Source organism: Neodiprion fabricii, chromosome 2 (assembly GCF_021155785.1).
Source record: "Neodiprion fabricii isolate iyNeoFabr1 chromosome 2, iyNeoFabr1.1, whole genome shotgun sequence".
Taxonomy (NCBI): Eukaryota; Metazoa; Arthropoda; class Insecta; order Hymenoptera; family Diprionidae; genus Neodiprion; species Neodiprion fabricii.
Window position 1 is genome coordinate 12,855,527 of NC_060240.1, and position 23,098 is coordinate 12,878,624.

At 35.1% G+C, this 23,098-nt stretch overlaps 3 protein-coding genes and 1 long non-coding RNA gene across 8 annotated transcripts; 2 read left to right on the forward strand and 2 right to left on the reverse strand.

Moving 5' to 3' along the window:
* Window positions 1-361: 361 nt before the first annotated feature.
* LOC124175811 (proteasome inhibitor PI31 subunit) lies at window positions 362-5,725 on the reverse strand. Of its 4 annotated transcripts, XM_046556369.1 has the most exons (6): window positions 5,351-5,725; window positions 4,977-5,126; window positions 4,618-4,907; window positions 2,613-2,783; window positions 1,803-1,867; window positions 362-1,690 (listed from the first exon to the last, which is right to left on the reverse strand). In XM_046556369.1, the coding sequence occupies exons 1-6, from the start codon at window positions 5,498-5,500 to the stop codon at window positions 1,530-1,532; spliced, it is 987 nt and encodes a 328-aa protein (XP_046412325.1). In that variant the 5' UTR covers window positions 5,501-5,725; the 3' UTR covers window positions 362-1,529. The 4 variants fall into 4 exon arrangements, with proteins under 4 accessions (XP_046412325.1, XP_046412326.1, XP_046412328.1 ...); XM_046556370.1 differs by lacking the exon at window positions 1,803-1,867 and having other exon boundaries at window positions 5,351-5,722; XM_046556371.1 differs by lacking the exon at window positions 1,803-1,867 and having other exon boundaries at window positions 1,562-1,690; window positions 2,576-2,783; window positions 5,351-5,724.
* LOC124175816 lies at window positions 4,343-5,516 on the forward strand. Its single transcript, XR_006869247.1, has 2 exons — window positions 4,343-4,440; window positions 5,320-5,516. It is a non-coding gene; the product is annotated as an uncharacterized LOC124175816 (long non-coding RNA).
* Window positions 5,726-5,791: 66 nt separating the features above from the next.
* LOC124175812 (dolichyldiphosphatase 1-like) lies at window positions 5,792-9,718 on the forward strand. The gene is made up of 5 exons (XM_046556373.1): window positions 5,792-6,317; window positions 6,682-6,782; window positions 6,886-7,064; window positions 7,300-7,527; window positions 7,949-9,718. Exons 1-5 carry the CDS (start codon window positions 6,203-6,205, stop codon window positions 8,076-8,078), a joined length of 753 nt encoding a protein of 250 aa, XP_046412329.1. The 5' UTR covers window positions 5,792-6,202; the 3' UTR covers window positions 8,079-9,718.
* Window positions 7,948-17,847, reverse strand: LOC124175809 (E3 ubiquitin-protein ligase siah-1-like). Of its 2 annotated transcripts, none has more exons than XM_046556359.1 (6): window positions 17,421-17,847; window positions 16,993-17,278; window positions 15,045-15,309; window positions 13,633-13,873; window positions 12,329-12,641; window positions 7,948-8,100 (listed from the first exon to the last, which is right to left on the reverse strand). In XM_046556359.1, exons 1-6 carry the CDS (start codon window positions 17,442-17,444, stop codon window positions 8,093-8,095), a joined length of 1,137 nt encoding a protein of 378 aa, XP_046412315.1. In that variant the 5' UTR covers window positions 17,445-17,847; the 3' UTR covers window positions 7,948-8,092. The 2 variants fall into 2 exon arrangements, with proteins under 2 accessions (XP_046412315.1, XP_046412314.1); XM_046556358.1 differs by having other exon boundaries at window positions 12,314-12,641; window positions 17,421-17,846.
* Between the last annotated feature and the right edge of the window lie 5,251 nt (window positions 17,848-23,098).

Consider the following 23,098-nt stretch of genomic DNA (forward strand, 5'->3'; position numbering starts at 1 on the left):
ACAAACAAGCAGAAAATTTATCGTATGGTAAGATTCGTTATTTTAATTATTTTCTTGGTAGGCGACGCTTTTTCCCCAGAATATAAATAAATCCTAGTATTAATTTTTTCTTCTTTTTTATATGAATATACTTTAATGTATATTCAATATACATACCCCTTTCTGTAGATGCAGGCAAAAATTATACGAAGCACAGATAAATTAAGAAAATCATCTGTGTTTGTTGTCGCATATCTATTGAAAATTTTTTTGAACGCAAATAAAAAAAAAAAAGAATTAAAAAAAAATAAACAAATTTTTTATCGTCAAGACTTTTGTCAAATTTCTGCACTCCTGTGCGATATTTTTTTAATACACAGTGCAATTTTTCTAATTATACCATGTTATAATATCGAGGTTTTGAGACATTGAATTATCATTGTGTCGAATGAAGGATTCTAAATTTAGTTGCGTAATGGATATATGCATCTCTATGTATATCCAATGATCTAAAAATAATGATAAAAATTAATAACGGTATGTAAAACGGAGACATGAGAATAACCAATGTTTAACAGAAATTGTTTATTCATAATTAATTCTCACTAATGATGTTACGAAATGAGTCAAGTAAGTCATGTATAGCAAAGCTACAGTAAAATCTGTCCTTAATTAATATTTGCAAGTCATCCCAGAAACCTGATTGGTACGATTGAAAGAAATAGCGAATATAAGTTAGTAACAAGTTAGCTGAATTAAATCAACAATTATTATTATATTTTATTATATTTAATTTGATTTGATAAAATAATGTCCCTTAATTACTACGTATCACACAATACTTATATTATTGTTTAAATATTGATACAGTGATTAAATTATATTTAAAAAGAAATTCATTACTTACGTTGAAATTATTCAATCCGAGAATTTCTGCGCGGGGTTTTAATTTATTTTTCTTACCAACGTGAAGATAGAGAAAAATTCTCTTCAAGGGAATTTAAGATTAAACGATGTTTATTGCATGTATGTACACATGTGGACATTAATTCAGAGACTGCTAGTTTTTCGGTAAGGTCGATTACGTTGGTAACGCAGATTCAGCCCGTAGCGGTAGGCTGACAGTGACACTGCAGACTGAATTTGCGTTACCAACGTAATTGACCTTACCGAAAAACTAGCCGTTTCTGAATTAATGTCCACATGCGTACATACGGGAAATCGGGGCAAAGTAACATAGGTCGAAAATATTTCTTACATTTTTTGCACAATTTCTGCTTTTCCCTGCAAAATTCAAAAAACATCTTGTCGACAGTTTAGAAGTTGGAATATTTCCCTTGATTATAAGTAAACAGAAATACAAAAATTCCTTGGCATTCGAATAACCATGATCCTGCACTTTCCCCAGGGTGCCCTGCTTTGCCCTGATCTCCCACAGAAATAAATTACGAGGCGACAACTGACCAGTTATTTTTTTATTAGATAAAAAATTGATACACATTAAATGGCTCTTATACATTTACGCAGAATTTTAGTAACCGAAAATTCCGCTATCGTTCCATATTCTTGAAGCTTCGTCTTTTACATGAACATGTCGTCATACCCTGGCGGTGGTAAATGGTCATTGTCGGGTCCCCCCCTGGGGGGCCGCGGAAGATTAACGTCCGGTGGCCCGAAGGGATCAAAACGCGCCCCAGGCGGCACAGCGCCGCTAGAATGTGAAAAAAAACGTTATGAATTTAGGTAATTTGTAAATTTCGTTACTTTTTTTGTGACACATTTGGATAGCACAATCACATTGATACCATCGAAATGTGAACTACATTTTGTATTCAGAAGCCATTCAAGTATTGCATTGACATCTGTTTTGGAAATTTCGCATTCCCCTCTTCGACACAAAATATTTTTAGATTAAATTTCTACAAATTTACTCAGAATTTATGACAGTTTCTTAACTTTTTTGAAAAATATATGTTAAACTCGAATAATTTCTAAGAATTGGTACAAATTTCTCCAAGTTTATGTCGAAAATTAACGCCGATACATTTATGAAAAAATCTTGAGATTTCAAATTTCTCAGAAATTCATAACAGTTTTCTATAATTCGTTATCGCCTGAAAATACTCAGAAACACTGGAATCGGATTTTTTCGAATTTGTGACAGAAAATAAAGTTCTGAAAGAAAGTGACTTTTCTCTAGGCATTGGTTCGATTTTCACCTCTAACTCGACTTTCTCATAAATATTCAGAAAAATGAAAACTCGAAATTCTTCAGGTTTTCAATAATATAAAAGTTTTTCCCAGAAATTCTTGCCATTTTTACTTCAAACGCTACGTAATCAGTAGACATGACGCGAAAATTCGGTGTTTATGTGATTTTCAATAGAATAAGAAGTCTGAAAGCATATGAAAACTCTCTGGAAATTTTGGATATCCCTCACAAACTTTTTGAGGATAAATACAGGATTTTCTTTAGAACTATTCGAAAACATGGTACGTTTCTGAGAAATTAAAACATGATTTATTGAGAATTTTTGGACCAGGGGCTTTCCTCTTTTTTCGTTCTTTGCGACCAATAAGCAAGTATTGAACGGACTCTTTGAAGCATGTGAATAAATAGTAATGCCAATTACGGGGGAAGACGGCCAGGAATTCCCAAACCTCCAGGACCTCCGGGTCCTAGTGGATTTCGGCCAAATGGGCCGGATGAGAAAGGGTCAAAGATCATTCCTCCGCTGCCTGGAGGTCCTGCGAATGGATCCAGATCTGATCTTCCAACTCCTCTTGGGTCAGCCATTGGATTCCTGAAATATTTTCCATGATTTGATTGTCAGTGATAATCGACGAACTTCAGCCACGCTGTTCCTCAACTTTTTAAACTTCGACAGAAACTTGTGCGTCTTTTTCAAGTAGCAGGCTCAACTTCTGCCAAATTTGACTTTTTGGAACATCAAACGAATTTCAATACGATAATCTAACAAGGAAAGTATCAGGCTTCCAGATAATGAAATTCTGCTCAAACTTCTGATGAAAAGGAGATTGATAGAAAATAAGCTGGTTTGTAGAATCGCTAGATAGCTTTCGATTGAGTTTTCCAGGAGTAGGTAAATATTGAAACTTCGTATTTATAGACCTTATTCAGTAAGAATTATTTTTCTGAACAATAGGCGATTGGATAGTTTACTCGAGAGTGCGAATCTTGAGCGAACCTGTGATTGCACTACTATTTTTTTTCTAAAGTTGGGCAAACGACAGAATTCTTATTCGTATTGGTTGTCGAATTATGGGCTAGCAGAAAATTCCATTCAAGAGCAAAAAACCAAATTGCTATTTTATAAATAGATAATTTTCACTGAATAAAGTCAATTTGTACAATAATACATGAAATGCAAAGTTTCGACGTTTTATGACTCCTCGAAAACTCATTTGAACAGTATTGAACGATCGTATGAGCTAGAATGTTCCTAAAGCACGAGAACCACTGAGTTTGGTAAGCACACTAATTTTCTGATGCAAATCTTCTGCCAACTTCGAATTCAATAACTTCTGCGATCATTTGCATAGCTAAACATATGGAGCTTCTGATACATAGTTTCATCTAATAGGCTTTTCTTCATTTTAGTTACAATTGGTTATATATGCAGCTTGATGACTGAAATTCCATAACCAAATAATCCTGCTGTGTATTTACGCCTCAAATATTAAGTTTTATTGTCTTCTGATAGGGTTTCAGTAATAGTATCTAATACGTTCGAGTTTGAATAGATATATTACTTCAGAGCAATAGTGAAGTAACTACGAGTTTCCTACGATCTGATCTACCGTATGCTGAGCGATGTAAGGTCTATTGGATGAAACTACACATCAGGAGTTCCGTAGTTTCGTCCAAACATACGCCTCTAGATGTTTCAACAGAATCTCTAATCCAGAAGCCTGATGATTTTGTTGTAAATGGCTTCTGTATTTTGCTGATAGAACAGTTCAATCGTTTGTTATATTTGCTTGGATGTTTCAAGTATTAAAATTCATTTTATGCTTTTCACTTGAGTGGATCAAAAGTTTATCAAGGTATCAAAAAATTACTAAAGACTATAAGAATTTCCACAAGAACTTAAGAGATGCAAGAAACTATGTCCTAACAGTGAATAAAATGTATCATTCTGCCGAATGTCTTTCTGAGAATCACCTCATTTCTTTCATACAATGATTGTACATGAATGCATAACAATTAAGCGATTGAATCCGAAATGTTATGAGGGATTTTATTTCTTGTGGTTAGAAAAGGATTAACGATAACAAGGATTTGGTGTGATGAAAAACGAAGGGAATGTTCGTCCTGATCAGGATGAAGTCAGGAAAAGGCTTGAACAAGATGTTCAAGGGTTTAAAGGTTCATTGTAGGCCAAATATCATCGGGATCTATGTCATCAATGTCATTGGAAACCTGTAAAGGTATCAAAGGTAAATTTCTGTTGGACTGAAAGAGCGCCACATGAATTTCCTAGTAAGCCATGTAAGAAATACATTTACAATGCAGCAAATTATGTGGCCAGACCCAGAGGACCTTTGAAACCTTAACAATGAATGCTTTTTAAAGGAAGGGCTTATGGCTTACTAGAAAATTGATATGGAAATTACCAATTAGGAAGATCTGGGTTTGGTCTTTGTGGCGGTCCTACCCTGAGAGGATCGTAATCCGAGCGATTTGGGCGGCGTGGAATATCACGCGTACTGTTCACATTGCCTGTCGAAGTTTGAGTCGATGTTTCTCTTGCATTTCCTGTATAAACGGGGTCAACCAGGTCCGTTCTGATGGTGTTTATGACACTTTGGAAACTCGGCATCAATGTCTGCAGTGGACCTTTCAGGGCAGACACAGTTGTGTCGACCAAAAACTGAATGTTGGACACACTGTGGTCTTCGATTCGCTATAAGGATGAATGCCAATTAGAAAGTAAAAATGTGACCATCAATACCTAGGAGTGAAATTGACTCACCATCAGATTGAGGATTAAATCGGCATCTGACTTTGTGCCTAGTAAAATGTACAGTTTTCCTTCCTTGACATAACGCAAAGCGTAATTGGGATTCTGGTTCCAGCCGTTAGGTAGCAATTCAGATCCTACTTCATTTGGATTAAACGTTTTCTATAAATCATTTAAATAAACTTTGAATTTCGTCTTTTTTCTCCCTGAATTAGTAGAAGAAAATAATAAGTAGAACCAAGCTGTTAATTGTAATGAATAAAAACAAATTAAATTATCCAGATTTATGAGTTTGCAGATGAATATTTTTTTGTAGTGTTTGGTTATTAATTATTTTGCTTTTTCTATTTTTCAGATTGCATCAGGTTTAGATATTCGGCACTAACCGTGTCACCAGTGCCAATGCATCTAAATCCAGTTCTAACAAAGTACCAGTGCACCAGAGTTATCAATACGTCATCTTTCTTATTTATTTGATTCTCCACAGATTTGTAGAGTAATTCAAAGCCAAAAATATTAGATGGATCAGCTGCCATGATTTTTCTCTTGAGGTTCCTTGCCGAAAATCGCGGAGGAATGACAATGCAATTGAACGCAATTCAATGGAAAACTGAGTGACAACCAGTGCACCGTGGTAACCGGAGACTCAGCCAATCAAGTTCTACACTGAGGGAAACATTTTCCTTGGTTTTTAACTGACGGCAATCCCAACGAAACAGGGAATTGCAATTCTTCCTAGTTTTCGGCCGTAGCTTTATACTACGAGTGGTAGCTTCGTATATATAGAGAGCGTGGTGGATGAGTGAGAGAGAGAGGTATATGCTCGTTACAACCTGTCTCTCTCGCTCCATACTTGATTGGTCGATACGTTTCCTTTCAGCCAATAAAATGCAGAGTGAGAGAGACGGAGTATCCCGAGTACATGTTTCGTTCTCTCATCATTTCAGGTTCAGTTTTCGTGAGGTAGTCGGATTGGGTAGCTACCTCCAATAGTATATGCTCCAATATGCTCTAAAATCTAGAAATATACATATGCAGTGCAAATCTTATGACTTGATTTCCGTCATCCTCTTTGGTTGTGTATGTATGGAGTATGACAGTTCTTATTCTTTACGGAAGCCCTGTGGGGACATCTGTTAACACGCACTGTCGGTAACAAAATACAACAAATACAACCGACACTGTCCACATTCTTGCCAGAATTTGGTGACGCTGTACGGCAGTTTCAAACTTTGAAAATGGCGTCGTCGCTCGACGATGAGTCGCTGCGCGACATTAAATCTCACTCTACACATTCCATCGAGCAATTGGAATGGGTGCCCTTATCCCTTACGCTCGTAGAATATCCGGCAGGTAAATTTAACTAATAATTATTGCATGTTTAATAAATGATAATGAAACGTTATCTGCATTCGTGTCCGTATTTCCACGAGGCTACTGACTGCGCTGAAAACATTATTCAATATTTCCTTTCACTAGTTGGTACAAATAAAATTTTTAATTAAGAATCTATAGTTCAATATCTTTCCTCTATCACTTCTAGAATCCACTAATTGAAAATGATAAAAACATAGAACGTTAACGAATCATAATTAAACATATGAAAGTCTTAAAATCATAAATACAAGAACAATGTTGTCAAACAACGCACGGATTTCTGTCTTCATTTCTCTTGCACCTTGTAACCGATGTTCACTTGAGTGATTTTAAATTACAGGTGATCTGATTGGGAAGTTTTTGGCATTGATAAGTTTAATGCCATTCGCTGTTATTGCAGGTTTTTTAACGCTAGTGCTATTCAGAAGAGATTTACACACTGTAAGATAACTCACACAATTGTATGATCATTCTGGGGTGTCAACTTTGCAACGCCAACAGAAATTAAAAAATACCCAGTGATCATTGGATTTGATTTTTACAGATAGCATTCTTAGGGGGTGTTGTTGTTAACGAGGTTGTCAACTTTTCTCTCAAACATGCAATACGAGAAGCACGACCCATCAGGCGGGAAGTTATATACACAGAGTACGGAATGCCTTCTGCTCATACTCAGTTTATGTGGTTCTTCGCTACATACGCAACAATATTTGTATTTGTTAGGTAACGCATTTCTAGGGTGTGATCTTAATCTAGCATAGAATTGGTTGTAAGTCGTTATTATCTTTGGTTACTTGAATCGCTTTTCTACTTCTGTGTGGTGATCTGTTTCAAAGCCTCATTCAAGTTAACAAAGTTTTCTAGGACATAAAGATTATTGAAACTTTTAACCAATTTCTGTCAATTGAGTTTATGTGTTTAAGATTAATGATCTTTCTTTAATTCTTCGGCATCACAGATTACATCATAATAACAACAGCACAGTATCAGAGAGATTTTGGCGGATAACTATAATCGCCAGCTGTGTAGGAGTCGCAACCCTTGTTGCTTTTAGCCGCATTTATTTGCAATACCATTCTATTGCACAAGTTCTTTGCGGCGTGATTGTAGGAATCTTTGTCGGCAGCGTCTGGTTTCTAGTTACTCATCTAGTCCTCACACCATTTTTTCCAATTATTGTATCATGGTGAGTTTCGCTATCAATTTATTAATATTATTATCCAAATATCATTATTATTATTATTGTTATTATTCATGTCATTATTACTACACTGATAATTACTTTTGTTTCCACGGAAGAATACTTGGATGCAAAATTGAAATAAACATTTCAACAAGACTGCTTTCAAAACTACTGAAATTTTGTTCCCAGATTTCTCAGTCACATATTACATTTTATAGATAAAACTAGACAATTGTATCAATTTTTTTAAACCTGTAAACTATTCTCATCAAAATGATTTACAGGCACTATTGAATCACGTAATTTTGTTTTCATTTTTTTATTTTTAAATAAGAAAATAATTTCTATGAATACATTCTATTTCAATATATGCAAGATAGTTAGATACGGTTAAGTGTAAAAAATATTACTTTGCTTATTACAGGCGAATATCAGAATATCTATTGCTACGCGATACAACATTGATTCCAAACGTACTATGGTTCGAATATACAAATGCACGAGCTGAAGCCAGAGCTAGATCACGGAAGTTGGTGTCCATGAAGTCTCAGTGACGACTGATGATCGGTCAGTGGGCTGACAACAAATAAAATAAATCAAATTTTACATTTTGCAGTCTAGACTTAAGACCTACATTACGAGACTTGAGATCCAAGAATTAGACGTAAATCTCAAATCCGAAGTGGGAATTATTTCGTCGGATTGTATTCGAAATCTAAATTTGTATAAAAAACGTTCCGAATTAAACTGTTAAGAAAACGAAAAACAAAATAACAAATAAACAACAAAACAATACTGATGCTCGAATAGGAGCAGGCGAGGTATACACAAAAGAAAAATGACAAATTTTTGCAATTACAGTTCAATAATAATAAATAATAATGATAAAAATTGATGATAGTGTAACAAGTGACAATTAGTCAAGGGCCTTAAACGGGTAAATTGAATGAACTCAATCAGTAATAGATGTTCCGTTTATTTTCACATTACTCTCACAGTGTAACGTGGCATGAAGGCTGATTGTAGTAGGATTATACTGTTTACATGTAGGTGTACACAAATTTTTTACTCAAGAAACGACGCAAGTATGACAAGGCAAATGATTTTATCCAAAGTTTTATTGAAACAACACCATCTTGTCGGTTTTCGAATGGGCGTATACCAACGTGCAGAGTAATTGTTTGCCGTTATGAACTGTGTACCCCATGATGCTATATCGTATATAATAATGAAATAACGAATAATTGAAATCACTGAATTTCGCGTGATTGCAAGTTTTCGATTTTTCCTTCCAATGAGTAAATCTAGGTAAAAGGAATATATTACATACATATGTGTAGTATTAATGGTATTCATAATTGACTAAATTATTAAATAAAATTTTCATTTTATACAATATGATACATATTTTTCTATCTAGAAACTAGTGTTGTTGGTTTTTCATATTATTTTATTAAGCTTCACATTTTATTTCTTTAGATATTAATAATATATGACGCATTACATACTATAGAATATACGATATTTAAAATGAAGATGCGAAATATCTGTACTGACCGATAACAGCAATAGTAAAACTAATGAATAGGCATGCTTTGAAAGGCAGCAGTTATCACTTAATTATTATACCCCAGTATGGGTTCTAACAAATTGATACTCGAATATATCCACATGTAAGGTATAAATCGGTTACTCGGAAATATTCAAGAGCAAACATGTATTTGCTGAGTTCTCAATACTGAAAAGACTACGACAGATTTTTACCGATTTCGGGTCTTTAAATAGAAAGAAAAGAAACAAAAAATCTAAAAATTCTTCAACTATTTGTTGTTGATTATGTTCTAGTGATATAGTAAATGGTAAATGGGTAGTGTAAATAATATCAATAAATTGTAACAAAAGCGCACAATTCTATAGACTTAAGAACATTGAATTAAGACATTGTCGACGGATTTACCGTCTGGAATGGTTATACAGTATATAAAAAAGAAAAAATACACGATTATCTCGGAATACATTTGAGTTATTCACATGTAACAACTGGCAATGAGAAACAAGAAACCGAGAGAAAAAAATAATTGTGAAATAGCAGTAGCGTTCTTACATATTTTAGTTTGGAATCATCGCACCTTATCGCATAACCGTGAGATTTACAGGTGAGAAAAATTTTCAATAAATATACCCTTTTCTGATATACCTTATAATCTTAATTTATTTTTCATTATCCTTTAGTCACGTGAAAGCTACAAGGAATAAAATAATACAGTTTGAAAATATCATGTAGCTACAACTTGACAAGATTCCTCCGTATTTCGGCTGTCGCTTTTGAAGGGTTTAATGTACAGTGACTAGAAACTATGCGCCATTATTGTCTTTCGCAAAATTACATCGATATAAGTATGGATTAATTGATTATTGCGTTTTTAAATATCTGTCGTAATTTCGTGAAAAGAATTCGAAGGTGAAAGCCAGCCTTTTTTCTACATTTTGAAGATAAAAATCGTTTCACCTCAATCGATTCACCTGAGTTTTTTCCCCTCTAATTAGACCCACAGGGATTCGATAAAATATAACGCCAACATCGCAGGATCAACAATTGTGAAAATATGGCAAAATTTCTTCTGTTCTGTGGCTGTTAAGTTTGAAGCGTTGATTGCAGTAGCTGGAGATCCCCATACAACACAAAACTTAAAGTCGACAAAATACGTCTAAAGAATGTCTTATGCCTCAATTTCTGATGTCTATAACGCCCCAAGGACATCTTTTAGGCAAGAAGGTAGCTTTTGGGTATAAAGCGTCAGAAAATGGCGCATAAGACGTCCTTGACCCTTATGTGCGCACTCGGGTGCCCACCACTTCATCTTTTTACTAATAACTTTTCGATGTTTTTTTCGATCTGAGCTTCCTGAACTTCGTGATTCAACTTATTCAGAAGCTGTGTCCGAATTTAAACTTCAAAAAAAAATTTCTTCACCACCAAAATATTGGGATTCGAAATATGAAGCCGCGGGGAGTACTCGGGTACCCGGGTACGTGAAAGTAACATTTAATATTCAGTTAACTGTGCTTAAACCAGGTTCATACGGTAAACTCGTTTTAACGTCAAGTTGTGGAACTGGACCTTAGACTTGAAAATAGCTGAAATACGTTTTGTTTGTGTTTATTTGATTCAGTGAACCGATTTTGGATGGTTCCGTTCACACCTGCACTCAAAAATTAATAAGAACTAGAGATGGGTACCCGGGTTACCCATGGGTGCGCATTAATGTGGTAAAAGCTGGGTGATCATACATATAAGGGTTAAGACTTCTTCCTGCTGATTTCAAGTTTTGTGCTCTCCGGGGGAATACCATAGACTTTATAGGGAATACGCGCAGTCGTTTTCTCTGTGAAAGTTACGTGAATATAGCGTTTGGGTAAAATTATTCTAGCGTTTTTCATAATCTACTGGAATTTCACCAGAGAAATCCAAAGCTGTTAGTCATTTTTTTCTGCGATTGTTTGCGCCGAAAAACTTTATACGTCAAATCTAGTTTGTCCCTTTTTTTTTTGTTTTTCAACTAACTCCGAACCTATCAAGTAGCACCTTAAAATCACTAAAATGTGTCTTAAATTAACCCTACAGTATTAAATCAGGTTCAGTTTTTCTTATCAGTATCAGTCGTATAATATTTACTTTACAAGATTATTTATTGATTACGAGCCCCTCACGGCACTTAAGATACAGTAAACCAAAACGAATTGAAACGAATTGTGTCAGTCAAAAACGAAATTGCCACGAACCAAAACAAATTGAATAGAATTAACAAACCTGTGTGCGAATTCTTTTGAATTCCATTTGATTTGTTTGAATTCCGTTTTTGACATGCTCGATTCGAGATGGTTTACTGGGGACGCTCGACAGTTCTTTACTCTGCATTTACGTTGCGGTCGGTGTTTTAGACCTCTTAGCCGCTTTTACGGGTGAAAAGTCGTCATACCGAAGAGTTCAAAAGAAGATTTTGAAATCGCATAATATGTTTCTAACAGAAAAAGAATAAATAATGACTTCATTGAAAAATTTTCATTCTTTACTACATAGATTCAATACGATTTCAAATTCAAAATACAGTTATTTCAATAAAGCGAGATATAATTTTTTCAACATCGCTATTTTTGCAAACAATTATGTTTTGAATTTTTCAGGTACGTTTTGATACGCGCGGATACGTAGAGGACGTAAATGAATCAGGTGGGGGTCAAAATATAGAAAGATCAAAAAATTCAACGGCCACAATATTGAATTCTGAAATAAGCGAAAACTTAATTTATAGAATTTACAAATGTTGAAAGTAGAAGTATAGAGAAGTAAAAGAATAGAAATATTAGAACATAGAATGCCGAACTGTAGAATTGTCAGAATTCCTTTCGATAATTATATAGAATCGTATACAGATTCTCGATTTTGCCGTTTTGGGTTCTGACCTTTCTATATTTTGTCAGTCTATATTTCGATTTTCTATATTCACATTATTCTATACTTGGACTGGCCACATTTTAAAATTTCATGATTCTATCCAGCGACAATTCTAGTTTTTTACCCCCACCCATTGAACCGCATCGAGCAGCGATTGGGCTCCAGAGTGGTGGAAATATCGTTTCCACGAAAATTACTCCCCTACGGTCTTAAACTTACATTAAAATCCGCGTTTATTGTTGAAATGTTCCCGCATTCCAACAATTCTACGATACGTTATCCCTGAAATAAGAATTTGTGATCTTCAAATTTATCACACAACTATTTACTTACAGCATCAATTCTCATCGGTTGGTTTGATGAGAAGGTTGATTTTCACTGATCCACCGGAATCGTTTGCTTCCTGGGAAATCAGCTGGTCACAAGTAACTTCAATCTGTTGAGTTTCGTAGTTTCTTTTTTTAAACGGTAAATTTCTCTTCAGGGCCTTCAAATCTTTGGAATTGCCGGCCATATGGATCCAGACCTTATATCGCACCGTGGAATCGGCCATCTTTCGCAAATCGGACTGAGATTTCAGATGGATTACCGACAAGCGTAACTTTCCTTGGAACAAAATTATCTTCACCACGTACAGACATCCGTAGCACGAAAGGCAGACCTGTAATTTTTCAAATAAAAAAAAATTAATATGCAATATTGTAAATTATTTTTAAAAAATGTATAAATGTCACCGCAATAATAGAATCGCGAAATCTATCAACGCAGATCTTGCATTGGGGTTCAATATGTGTAATTATCATAGTTCAGCAATATGGCACCGAAGGAACAGCTGATCGTTTCAGGTTAATTTCATGAATATTGGTGCACAAGAAATTCTATACAAGCTGTTATGCTTCTGGGCTGTCCCTTTTAGTTGATCGTCGTTAAAAAAAGAGGAGAGAAAACTACTTGTAAAAATTATTATGGTTATTTCCTACTCCCATATTTCTTACACTAAACTTTACATTATACAAAGCAAATAAACGTTCTCAAAAATATATTACGACTAATTTTACGGTGGTTGATTTTTCGTCTAGAATAAAAATTTGAAAAACTAGATTTTTGCTGAATGAGTTATTCAAATTAGGAAAATACATATGCTTAAAACGTGTCGCAACAGAATCTACAAGGATGAAGTTGAGCAATCACGCAAAGTGCTACGGAAGAACATGTGTAACATATAAAACAGATAAACGTACCTATATTGGAATAAAACTGATGTTGAAATTGTAAACCATAAACCACAACGTCCGATTTGCGGCTAGCTGTAACAGCTGTAACGTCTGAGGCAACGTTCGTCGTAGTAACGATCAGAAAAGGGGAATTACGTCTAACCAAAATCGCTGTTTTCCTGAAGACTTGGAAATTGAGATACAACTTAACTCACATTGATTCTTGTTCGTCACTATCGATCTCTGGAGGATATCCTACCCAAGATTAGATACATTTTTTTCCCTATTTTACAAACTGCACTTCGGTTTATGATCATTGATTTGAAAAAACTGTCATGGTTCATTTTCAGGGTGATTCGTAAAGGACGATAACAAAACTAAATACTACATTTTGCAATTCTGTAACTAATTGATCGATGTATTGTTTTTTTCAATTACCGTGTACTGTCTGCCGTCCTGGGCGTAGGCTTTCCCTTTGAAGCCAGAAATTTCTACGGAAACTCCGTTGTCGCTCAGAGGCCACAGTTCGTGTACATTTTGAAGGTGACCCTCGATTTGCGCCAATTCTCCATGCCATTTGCAAATATGACGACCGATTGGGCAGGGAAATGACGCGTGACCACAAGCCTTCTCGTGTTCTTTCCGGTTGTCACCATCCACCAAATCCACGCATCCCCATCTGTTCAGAAAACATGAGAAACTGTTTTTAAAAACATGTCAGTTTCCGCGAAGAAGGAAAATAACTTGAATGAATCCTAAGCGCAGCTGCACACGATAATTAATTATTGAATCATGAGAATATTTAGACAGATTTTTTCAAGGTTACTAATTTTCTTCACCAGTTACACCATTTTTTTTGGCATTCACAGTATTTTTTTCAATACCGTGCTTTCACGTCGATTATACTAATTATTCGACTTGAAGTGAAGCCTGCTTGATTTGGTTTTAGAATAAGTTTATTTTGAAATGAGCGTTGTGTCTCAATAGAAATGACGTCGTTAAAATATGACAATGTATAACATACATAATGTACATAAGGTAAATATATTAGGATTATCATAAGGTTTTCTGACTACCGCAGAATGATTAGATTGAGTAAATGTCTATTCATACGTATAAATTCCGTTAAATCTGATGCATACTCCGAAATAATTGTAGATGATCTCAGTAGTAAATTCTTTGAATTGGATTCATTGGGATTCACGACGAAAGAGAAAGTTTGTGGTCGAATAGTTGTCGCAAATGTATTTAGTACACCGTACATGGGTATAATGTGAACACCTATATGTACAGGGTGATTCGTGTTTTCCCGGAAGTCTTTTAATCGCTCTGATGGAACTACGTCATGGTTGATCGCAATCACGTAACGCATATGATCTGATTTTACTCGATTGTTCAGGATTTTTTGGTAAATAAATTCTCGACAAATCGTCTGCAAATGAGGTGAACTTTTTCTACAGATTTCCAGTTCATCATAAAATCTCTAACAATAATATTATACCTAAGAAACTTACGCTCCATTCATCGAAAGGATCACTGAACCATCAAAATTGGTCTAATGTCATGATGTTTTTACCGTCTTCGAGGTATCGATAATTAATGAACATTCTTTGTTTGAATTTGCATTTGAATTTTCGTCTGTTAATCAATCCTTTCACTGGATTTTATGTCATTTGCATTGAGCGCAAAACCCGTTGACATTTACATTAAAAAATAAGGATTCCAATTTTTTCTATGTACATTCATAAGAGGTTCTTTCAATAAAATCTGACTTAAAATCATCCGAGTTTTAACTTTTAACACTGGCATTATGATTTTTTGACGCCTGATGTTATGTATTAACAACTTACCTGTAATTCTTGCAGGGAAGAGCAAGTCGATCTAGTAATCTGTCCAGAGCAGGGTTGGGCAGTGGCTTTGCCAAAGATCGACAGAAAGCGCAGTTTTTCAAACGAGAAGCGCAGCGCCGGCACGTAAGGTTTGCACAAGTTGGGCATGAATGCACCTTTTGGCCTTGGAGAGGCTCTAGGCAAATACCACATTCTGTCAGCAAGGGTAGCACCCTGCAGTTTGTGCACGTGCATTTCGTCCCAGAATGCTCTTTGTGCTCAGACTCTGTAACGTGAATCGTGAAATCAGAATGGCGTCGAATGAACAGCTGATCGTTTGCTTAGAAAACGACTATGAATACCAAGCCACAGAAAGTTCTACGCAAGCTGTTATGTTTCTACTTCATGCTGGTTCAGTTGATTGGCGTTGAAGGGTGGGAAAGAAAACGACTTTTAAAGTTGAATACGACAGGTTTTGAGTAGATATTTCTTGAAGTTTTCGGAGACATTTTATTTTTATAATTCTAGATTGATTGAAAATATTCTTTTACGGACATGTCCAAATATTTTTCGTTCTATGGATTTTCAGAAAACGAAACGAAACTAAAATGAATTGAAAGAATCACATGATAGTCTTAAATCAATAGGGCATGTCAGACGAACATGCAGAGCAAGTATTTATCACATCAGGTACAAAATTTCTATACGATTGAACTGAGTTACTTCAACGTATATTATACGTTTGTCAGTCGAAGATGTCGAATCACCTGGAGTCATCGTATTTACCGCATCACTAACACATCGATTACACAATGACAAAACTAAAAGTTCATTATTTGCGATCGATATCCGGAATTTATATGCAACTACGTTATAAATATGAACACGGTTATTTTTCAGTTGCGGCAATACGCGTTACTAACAAATAATTGAACATAAATTAATTGCATAACTCCAGATACTCCAGATTCTGTAATAACTACTTATACGTATACCTACGTATGACGTTCATTTGTTTCTCGGAATTCTCAGGTTCTCTCACGCGTGATGCCTTTCACGTAAAATGGTATGGAAAAAAAGTTCCCGTCTTAAAAATATGCCTGCATATTATAGCATAACTATTGTAATGATAAACAAACTACTTCATCGTGAATCGACAGTTGCATTTTAAGATATCGTTAACATTATTATCGTCACTTGTGTTGGTATTTTTTACTACTATCAATATCACCTGCATTACTAACAACCGCCACGTTTACTAGCAAATGCATTTTTGTTTTTATTCTTCGAAAAACTATGAATTTGGACCATATTCTCTTTTGCAATAATATAACCGTTAAATGATTAATTTTATTAAAAGTTACTTTTCTAGTGCATAATAATAGATTAATGCGATGAGGATATACGGGTATATAAGTCTCGTTCTTGATTACTTTCAATCCACATTTTTATGAAGAATGAGAAATCTTTACAACTTTCCAAACTAAAAATACGTATGAGCAATATTTTCTAATTCCAAAAGACGCCTACGTGACAAAATCCAAGAAAAAATACGTCATTACAGTAATTCTAAATTCCTATGATGCCGTGACGTTATTTATGGAAAGTCGTTATGATAATTTTCAAACAAAATGGATGCCTTTACGATAAGTATTCAAGGAAAAAAGCATTTCTTTTCAGCAATTTTCAAAGAGTAAGACGATCTGGCGGCAAATTTTCCCGGCCAAAAACACTACCTCACAATGATTTTCAAAGAAAAAGATGTCTTGACGAAAATTGTTCAAGTCAGAAAGACGTCTAAAATACTTTTTCAAGTAAAGGTTCGCAACATGTAATAAGTTCAAGAACGTTAAATGTCTTCACTACAGATGTTCAAGTTGAAAATACACCTCCACAAAGATTTCAAGATGAACAAGACAGCGATAATCACCCCGCAACATAGAAGAGCAAGATATAATTTGATAATCACCTTCACAAGCTGGGTTCCTGTAGCAAAACTGCAAAAAACTTCTTCGCACAGTCTGAGCCGATGATCGTCGAATCATGCTGCAACTTATTGGTCGCGGGAGCTCGCGTGGATCTTTGCCTCCTTTTTTAGGGATGATCGTAATATTTTGATTTTTCGTCGCCGTCCCTGGGAGAACATGTACGTTCCACGTGTGTGAGTTTTTTTTCAGCTGTTGATTTTTGCGCAAATGCGGCTGATCAACTGCTGATGATGACGATTGTGGTTCTCGTTCGAGTAGCCGTTGACTCTGTTTTAAATCGTGCATTTATGAAGTTTTAGTTTTTACAATCTACAGAAACTTTACAATCCGTAAAGACTGATTATTATGCATAAAAACGTGTCAGAATTATAGATGCAGTAATATTTGTGTAACTTTTACATTTACTCACCCAATGTTTAAGTTTGTAAAACATCTTGCACTTCCAAGGTTAAATATTGTATTTCATTGATTGATATTATACACGAATATTTATTTCCCAATATCTATAAAAATAAGTTTTAATCGAAAAGTATGAAAAGTTTATAATTATTATATATTATCGTTTATTCCACCGTGCACACGGGTATGTATTATGTATGTCAAAATTTTTGTGAAAAATATATTGGAAACAGAATGAGCTTATTCTGTTACTTCAAGAGACCGGCGTCGACTGAGTGACAAATGCGGATAACTACGACCTTTATGTAGTTTGGCTCCCGGAGCGTGAGTCACTTCGTCTCCTGAGCCCCGATACTGTACTTCACAAAAGGTCCGCTTTTGGACGTTAACATTAGCGTCAAGATCAGAAAACACTGACCACAGACTCGATTTTGGTGATTTTGAATATTGAACCTATTAATTATGTACTCGTATAATAGTTGTGTGCAAATTTTTTTTTGTTTTCAATAAACCCCATATATATATAGATAACATACATAAGTACGTGTACAGCATGATGGAAAATAAACGTTTGTTTACATGAAATGATGAAGGACGTCGCACGAATAAATCCATTTTCTTTTCCGCGTATTGGGAATAAAATAAAACTTGAAATAGAACACTTGAGAGCTTTTAGGTTATTGTGAGATATTTCGCATCTGGAACCCATTCTTCAGTAATTTTTTTATCCATCCTTCTAAATATACTATGTTACCTTGCGATCGCGATAGTCAAGAGTAGTTATGCAATGATTTGCAAAATTTAGCGAGAATTTCATTGCTCGTTGCCTGGGGGAGACAAAAAAGTGAAATACGTTTTGTCGAATCTGCCAATAAAACAGGGAGATCCAATCAAATCTTATCGATACACCAAATTCGCAAAACATTCCGTGGGCATACTTGTAAGCGAAGTTATCGCCGCTCAAGATGACTTTGAGCCTTACTGTTTAGTTTAGTTTTGAGACTACGGTGACAAAGGATTCTCGCTGTTAATAACATCGATTCCAAAGCGGTCGTTCAATCGTGACTCATACGATTCCGTGCCCTTATACCTTTGCAGTTTGTCATGTGTATAAACCTATGGCAAGTATTGACACAATTGTTTGTATTGTATAAGTAACATATTATTACTTGAAAGGATTTGTGTGACAAATGTCTCGACATATACGCGCTTCAGGCCGTTATGACGTGTCATTAATATATTATTGTATGGGTCAAAATTACATAGTCGAAGAATCCACGTAGCTCAAACGTTACTTAAATTAATGGCGGCCACTGTGTTTCGGAAAAACAATTCCCCAACTTTTCCCTGACCAGTTGTCCAACTTTCCCTGACTAAAGTTCTTATTGTATTCATTGGTGCTATGAATCCCCAAATACAATATCCCCAATTCTGCACTTCATTTCAATGTAAATCCGTTAGAAAAATCAACAATTTCATGCAGGAAAAATTACACGAAAACACATTTAAATATGTATATTTGTCAGATTACACGAAATTTAACTCACTGACTGCCGCAGTGACACGGTTAAATACAGTTTTATTGCATATGCAGGTCAATGATACAATATTCAAATATCGGTGTACTGATCTAGAACGTCTTCTCTCGGTCGTGGTCCGAAAAGAAGTGTTAGTCGAGGAAATAAAGCACTAAAAACGGCCCAACTGTCGATTTTTTGAGCAGTAAGACGGATTTTAATGCGGTTTTTTGCATTCGATTCGTAAGAGCGCCTACAAACTTTGTGAACTAAATTGATCAATTAATTTTTTGAAAATGCATTATGGCATTAATAATATGCATTTTGCAAGTGCACTTCCAAGAGACACTAAATAAAAAATTTGCTACTCGGGGGTTTTTGGGGTCGCTGAACACGAATATCGCCACGGCAACCCTCTCCGAGGTACCTGGTGCCCAGGGTGGACAGTATCAACGTCTTCTCCTAGAGTTTTGGCGAAAATTGTGATCGAATTTGTCGAAACTCGTTGCTTGGGGGTTTTTGGGGTCACTGAATACTAATATCGATACGGCAACCGTCTCCGAGGTACGTGGTGCCCAGGGTGAACGTTTCAATGTCTTTTTCTGGAATTATCTTGAGTATTATCATTTTTACCTCAATTAAAGTATATTGTTCTTAATTCAATCACAAATTCGATCACAATTTTCGCCAAAACTCTAGGAGAAGACGTTGATACTGTCCACCCTGGGCACCAGGTACCTCGGAGACGGTTGCCGTGGCGATATTCGTGTTCAGCGACCCCAAAAACCCCCGAGTAGCAAATTTTTTATTTAGTGTCTCTTGGAAGTGCACTTGCAAAATGCATATTATTAATGCCATAATGCATTTTCAAAAAATTAATTGATCAATTTAGTTCACAAAGTTTGTAGGCGCTCTTACGAAGCGAATGCAAAAAACCGCATTAAAATCCGTCTTACTGCTCAAAAAATCGACAGTCCATTGCTTTATTTCCTCGACTATGTCCCAAGCCTCCTTTTCTTTCCACTTCCAAGAATCGCCGTCCCTCCGTCACGCAAGCCATTCGTTGTTTTTACCCTCCACACCACCCGTAAGGGGATGAGTCTGTTCCCAGAATGCACGCATAAGGCGCAACCTTTTCTGCAGCCATAGAGCCCGATCCCTTGACGCCTCGCACTTGGGTTTGCAGAAGCATCGGCCGGGAATCGAGAGACTGTTTGGACGCAGCGTTGCTTGAAAATCTCGAACTCCTTGGCGATGCGACATATTAAGGTGGTCCTTATTTAGGGCTCCGACGAATTTTTTATCAATCGCCCTCCAAATCGCTTCCAAATAGTTCACAAACAATTCTCAAATATTTTCAGATTCTTGTCTCAACTCTAATCCCTCCTACCTACATAGTGGCTTTCCCCATTCAAAATATACGTGTTTCGGCCACATTCTCAGCATATGTCTTATTGTAAGAGTAATAATTTTCATTAAAAAAAAACCCCGTAATTGCGAGATTTTAGTGGGCATTAATGCTACTATATTATTAGAAATTCACATTACCAGACCAGGCAATTTAAAAGAATTGCACACCCGTTAAATCTGACTTTGTTTCTTATTTAGTGGGTGTACAATTCGTCTAGATTACCTGGTACGATAATATGAATTTTTTTTCACTAGTATTGCTAATGCTTACTAAAATCTCACACTTACGAATTTTTTAAAACATTTGAACTCTTACAATAAAATATGTACTGAGAATGTAACCGGACAGGTATATTTTAAATGGAGGAATCCACCATCTTGGTCGGGGGGGGGGGGGTTAGAGTTGAGATAAAAATCTGAAGAAATTGGGGAATTCTTTTTGAATTATTTGGAGTTGATTTGCGAAGCGGCACGTAAAAAATTTTTCAACGCTCTCAACGAGGACCACCCTAGTATATTTACACATTATGTGTATTGTATACGTATTATGTACGTTACGCGGTATTATTTTTAATGACGAAAAGGTTCATTTCTGTTGCGTGTGCGTGCCACACGTGTTTTTTTTTTTAATAATAAAATGAGAATTTTTAATTCCCTTCTAGACATTTATTAGATGCTTGTAATCATCTCTTTTTCCCCTGGCCAAATTTAAAATTCTCTGACACTTTCATGTTTCCCTGACCAATTATTTTCCCCTGACATTTCTCGGTATTCCTAGTTTCCTCCGGCCTTGGTCATCATGCAATAATGTTGAATTTCATATTAAAATATAAGATAAGCGATGTCAAAGATAATATTTCGGAGTTTAATTGACTAGTTAAAAGATTTAATTTTACTAACAAAAAGTGATAATATGGCTTATTATGGCACGAAGTAGAAAACAAAGTAAGAATTTTGTCTGTACGGGTAAACTTCTTTATTCGTTAATGAATAAAACAATGCTGAAATCGAATTCGAAACTTCATAGGTTTTTGTGTAACAGTATTTCTATCTGTTTTTTTTCCTACATCGAAAATAAGTCAATCTTTTTATAGATTTATGGAATTCAGTTACCGGTTGCGTTACAGCGAAACAAGCGCGATTAAATTAACATCAACCATTAGCGAATTATTAACCGCAATCAAAATTTCATATGCGTATGGTAAGTGCTTACTTACAGTATGTACAGACGTGGCTAACGTAAATGATTGCGATAAGAACCGCAAACCCGGGGAAAAATGTGTATGTATGTAAAGAACATTCAACGTGCGTGTACATTGAGTGCGGTTGACTTAGTTGTAAACTATCGGGGGAAATAAACTGTACAAACGTAAAATAAAGTAAAACAATCTTCTCCTGAGCGGAAACGGATCACGCGGAAACATAATTAGAAAATCCGTGTGACGTACGTATCGGGACGCACGGAGAAGTTATTACATAATTAATGTATGTGAGTGCGTGTACTGACAATAGAGTGCGGCAAAAAAAAAAAATTTTATTTCTTTGAAGCCGGTTGAAAAGTTTCCTTTGGGTATAACAATACGCCTGCTAAAATGTGAGCCTGAATATTAACGTTAAGAGGTTACGCATCGCACTTTTTTATGACATAAGAATAACACCGAATAAATGGTTTTTGCTTCTTCTGATTTTTATAACTAGCTAACAATGCGTCGTACAGAAGATTCACAGACACATTTTTGTAAGGAATTGAACACTCTACAAAAATGATCTCATATCATTTTATGATAAATCTACTCTTTCAAAAGTTAGTTGAGGTCAAAAATTATTTAACGAACTGGACTTTTGAACCTGTTTCCAAGATAAAAAAAATCACTTTTTTTGATGCACCCTATTTTACATATATATTAGGTTGACCCATTTAGGCAAACAATTTTTTTTCTTAAGTCTTGCATAAAAATTTGTTAGTTTTTTTACACTAAGGAGCCTTCTCCAATTTTAGATCATTTGAAAATTTTTTTTGGAAGACGCACAAGAATTTTAAAAATTCCGATAATGGTAAAGAATCGAATACTTTTTTTTTATTTTTCTTCGTCCTGGCGGCAATTATTTTTATTGGTTTCACTTATAAAATATCATGATATCTTGAAAATTGTGGCGTAAAATATAAATTTTTAAGGGTTGTTCAAGAATTTTTAATGTTTTGAAGTACAACATAGGATGGTTTCGAGCGACCTTTAAATATTAATGTAATCGCTCGATCTTTTTTTTATAATCAGTTAACATGATTATGAAATAAAACAACCAACAAGAATACCAATAAAAATACTTATTAGTATAAGAAATTATCTAGCCTCAATATTAATATTTACAGCTGGCTCGAAAACATCCAATATATAGTACTCCGAAACATTGAAAAAATGTTTAGTGATCTAAAACGACTTATTTTTTACGCTATAAAATTTGCTGATTTTCACATTGATCACATTATATGTATTGTATATACACACTATGTGATCATACATATACATATGTTCGTAAAAAATCTGAGTTCTTTCCAGAAAGTGTGTAGAAATTTTTGAAATCCCACAGACATCATCATAGTAATTAAAATTTTTCCAGAAGCAATGCAAAATTTTTAACATAACTCTACAAGAACTTGGTATATTTTTGAGAACAATCAGAGAATTTGTTTTATCAGATTTATTTTATCGACAATGCAAACGTGCATATTGAACAATGCTTTAAATGTGCCGATGGCCGA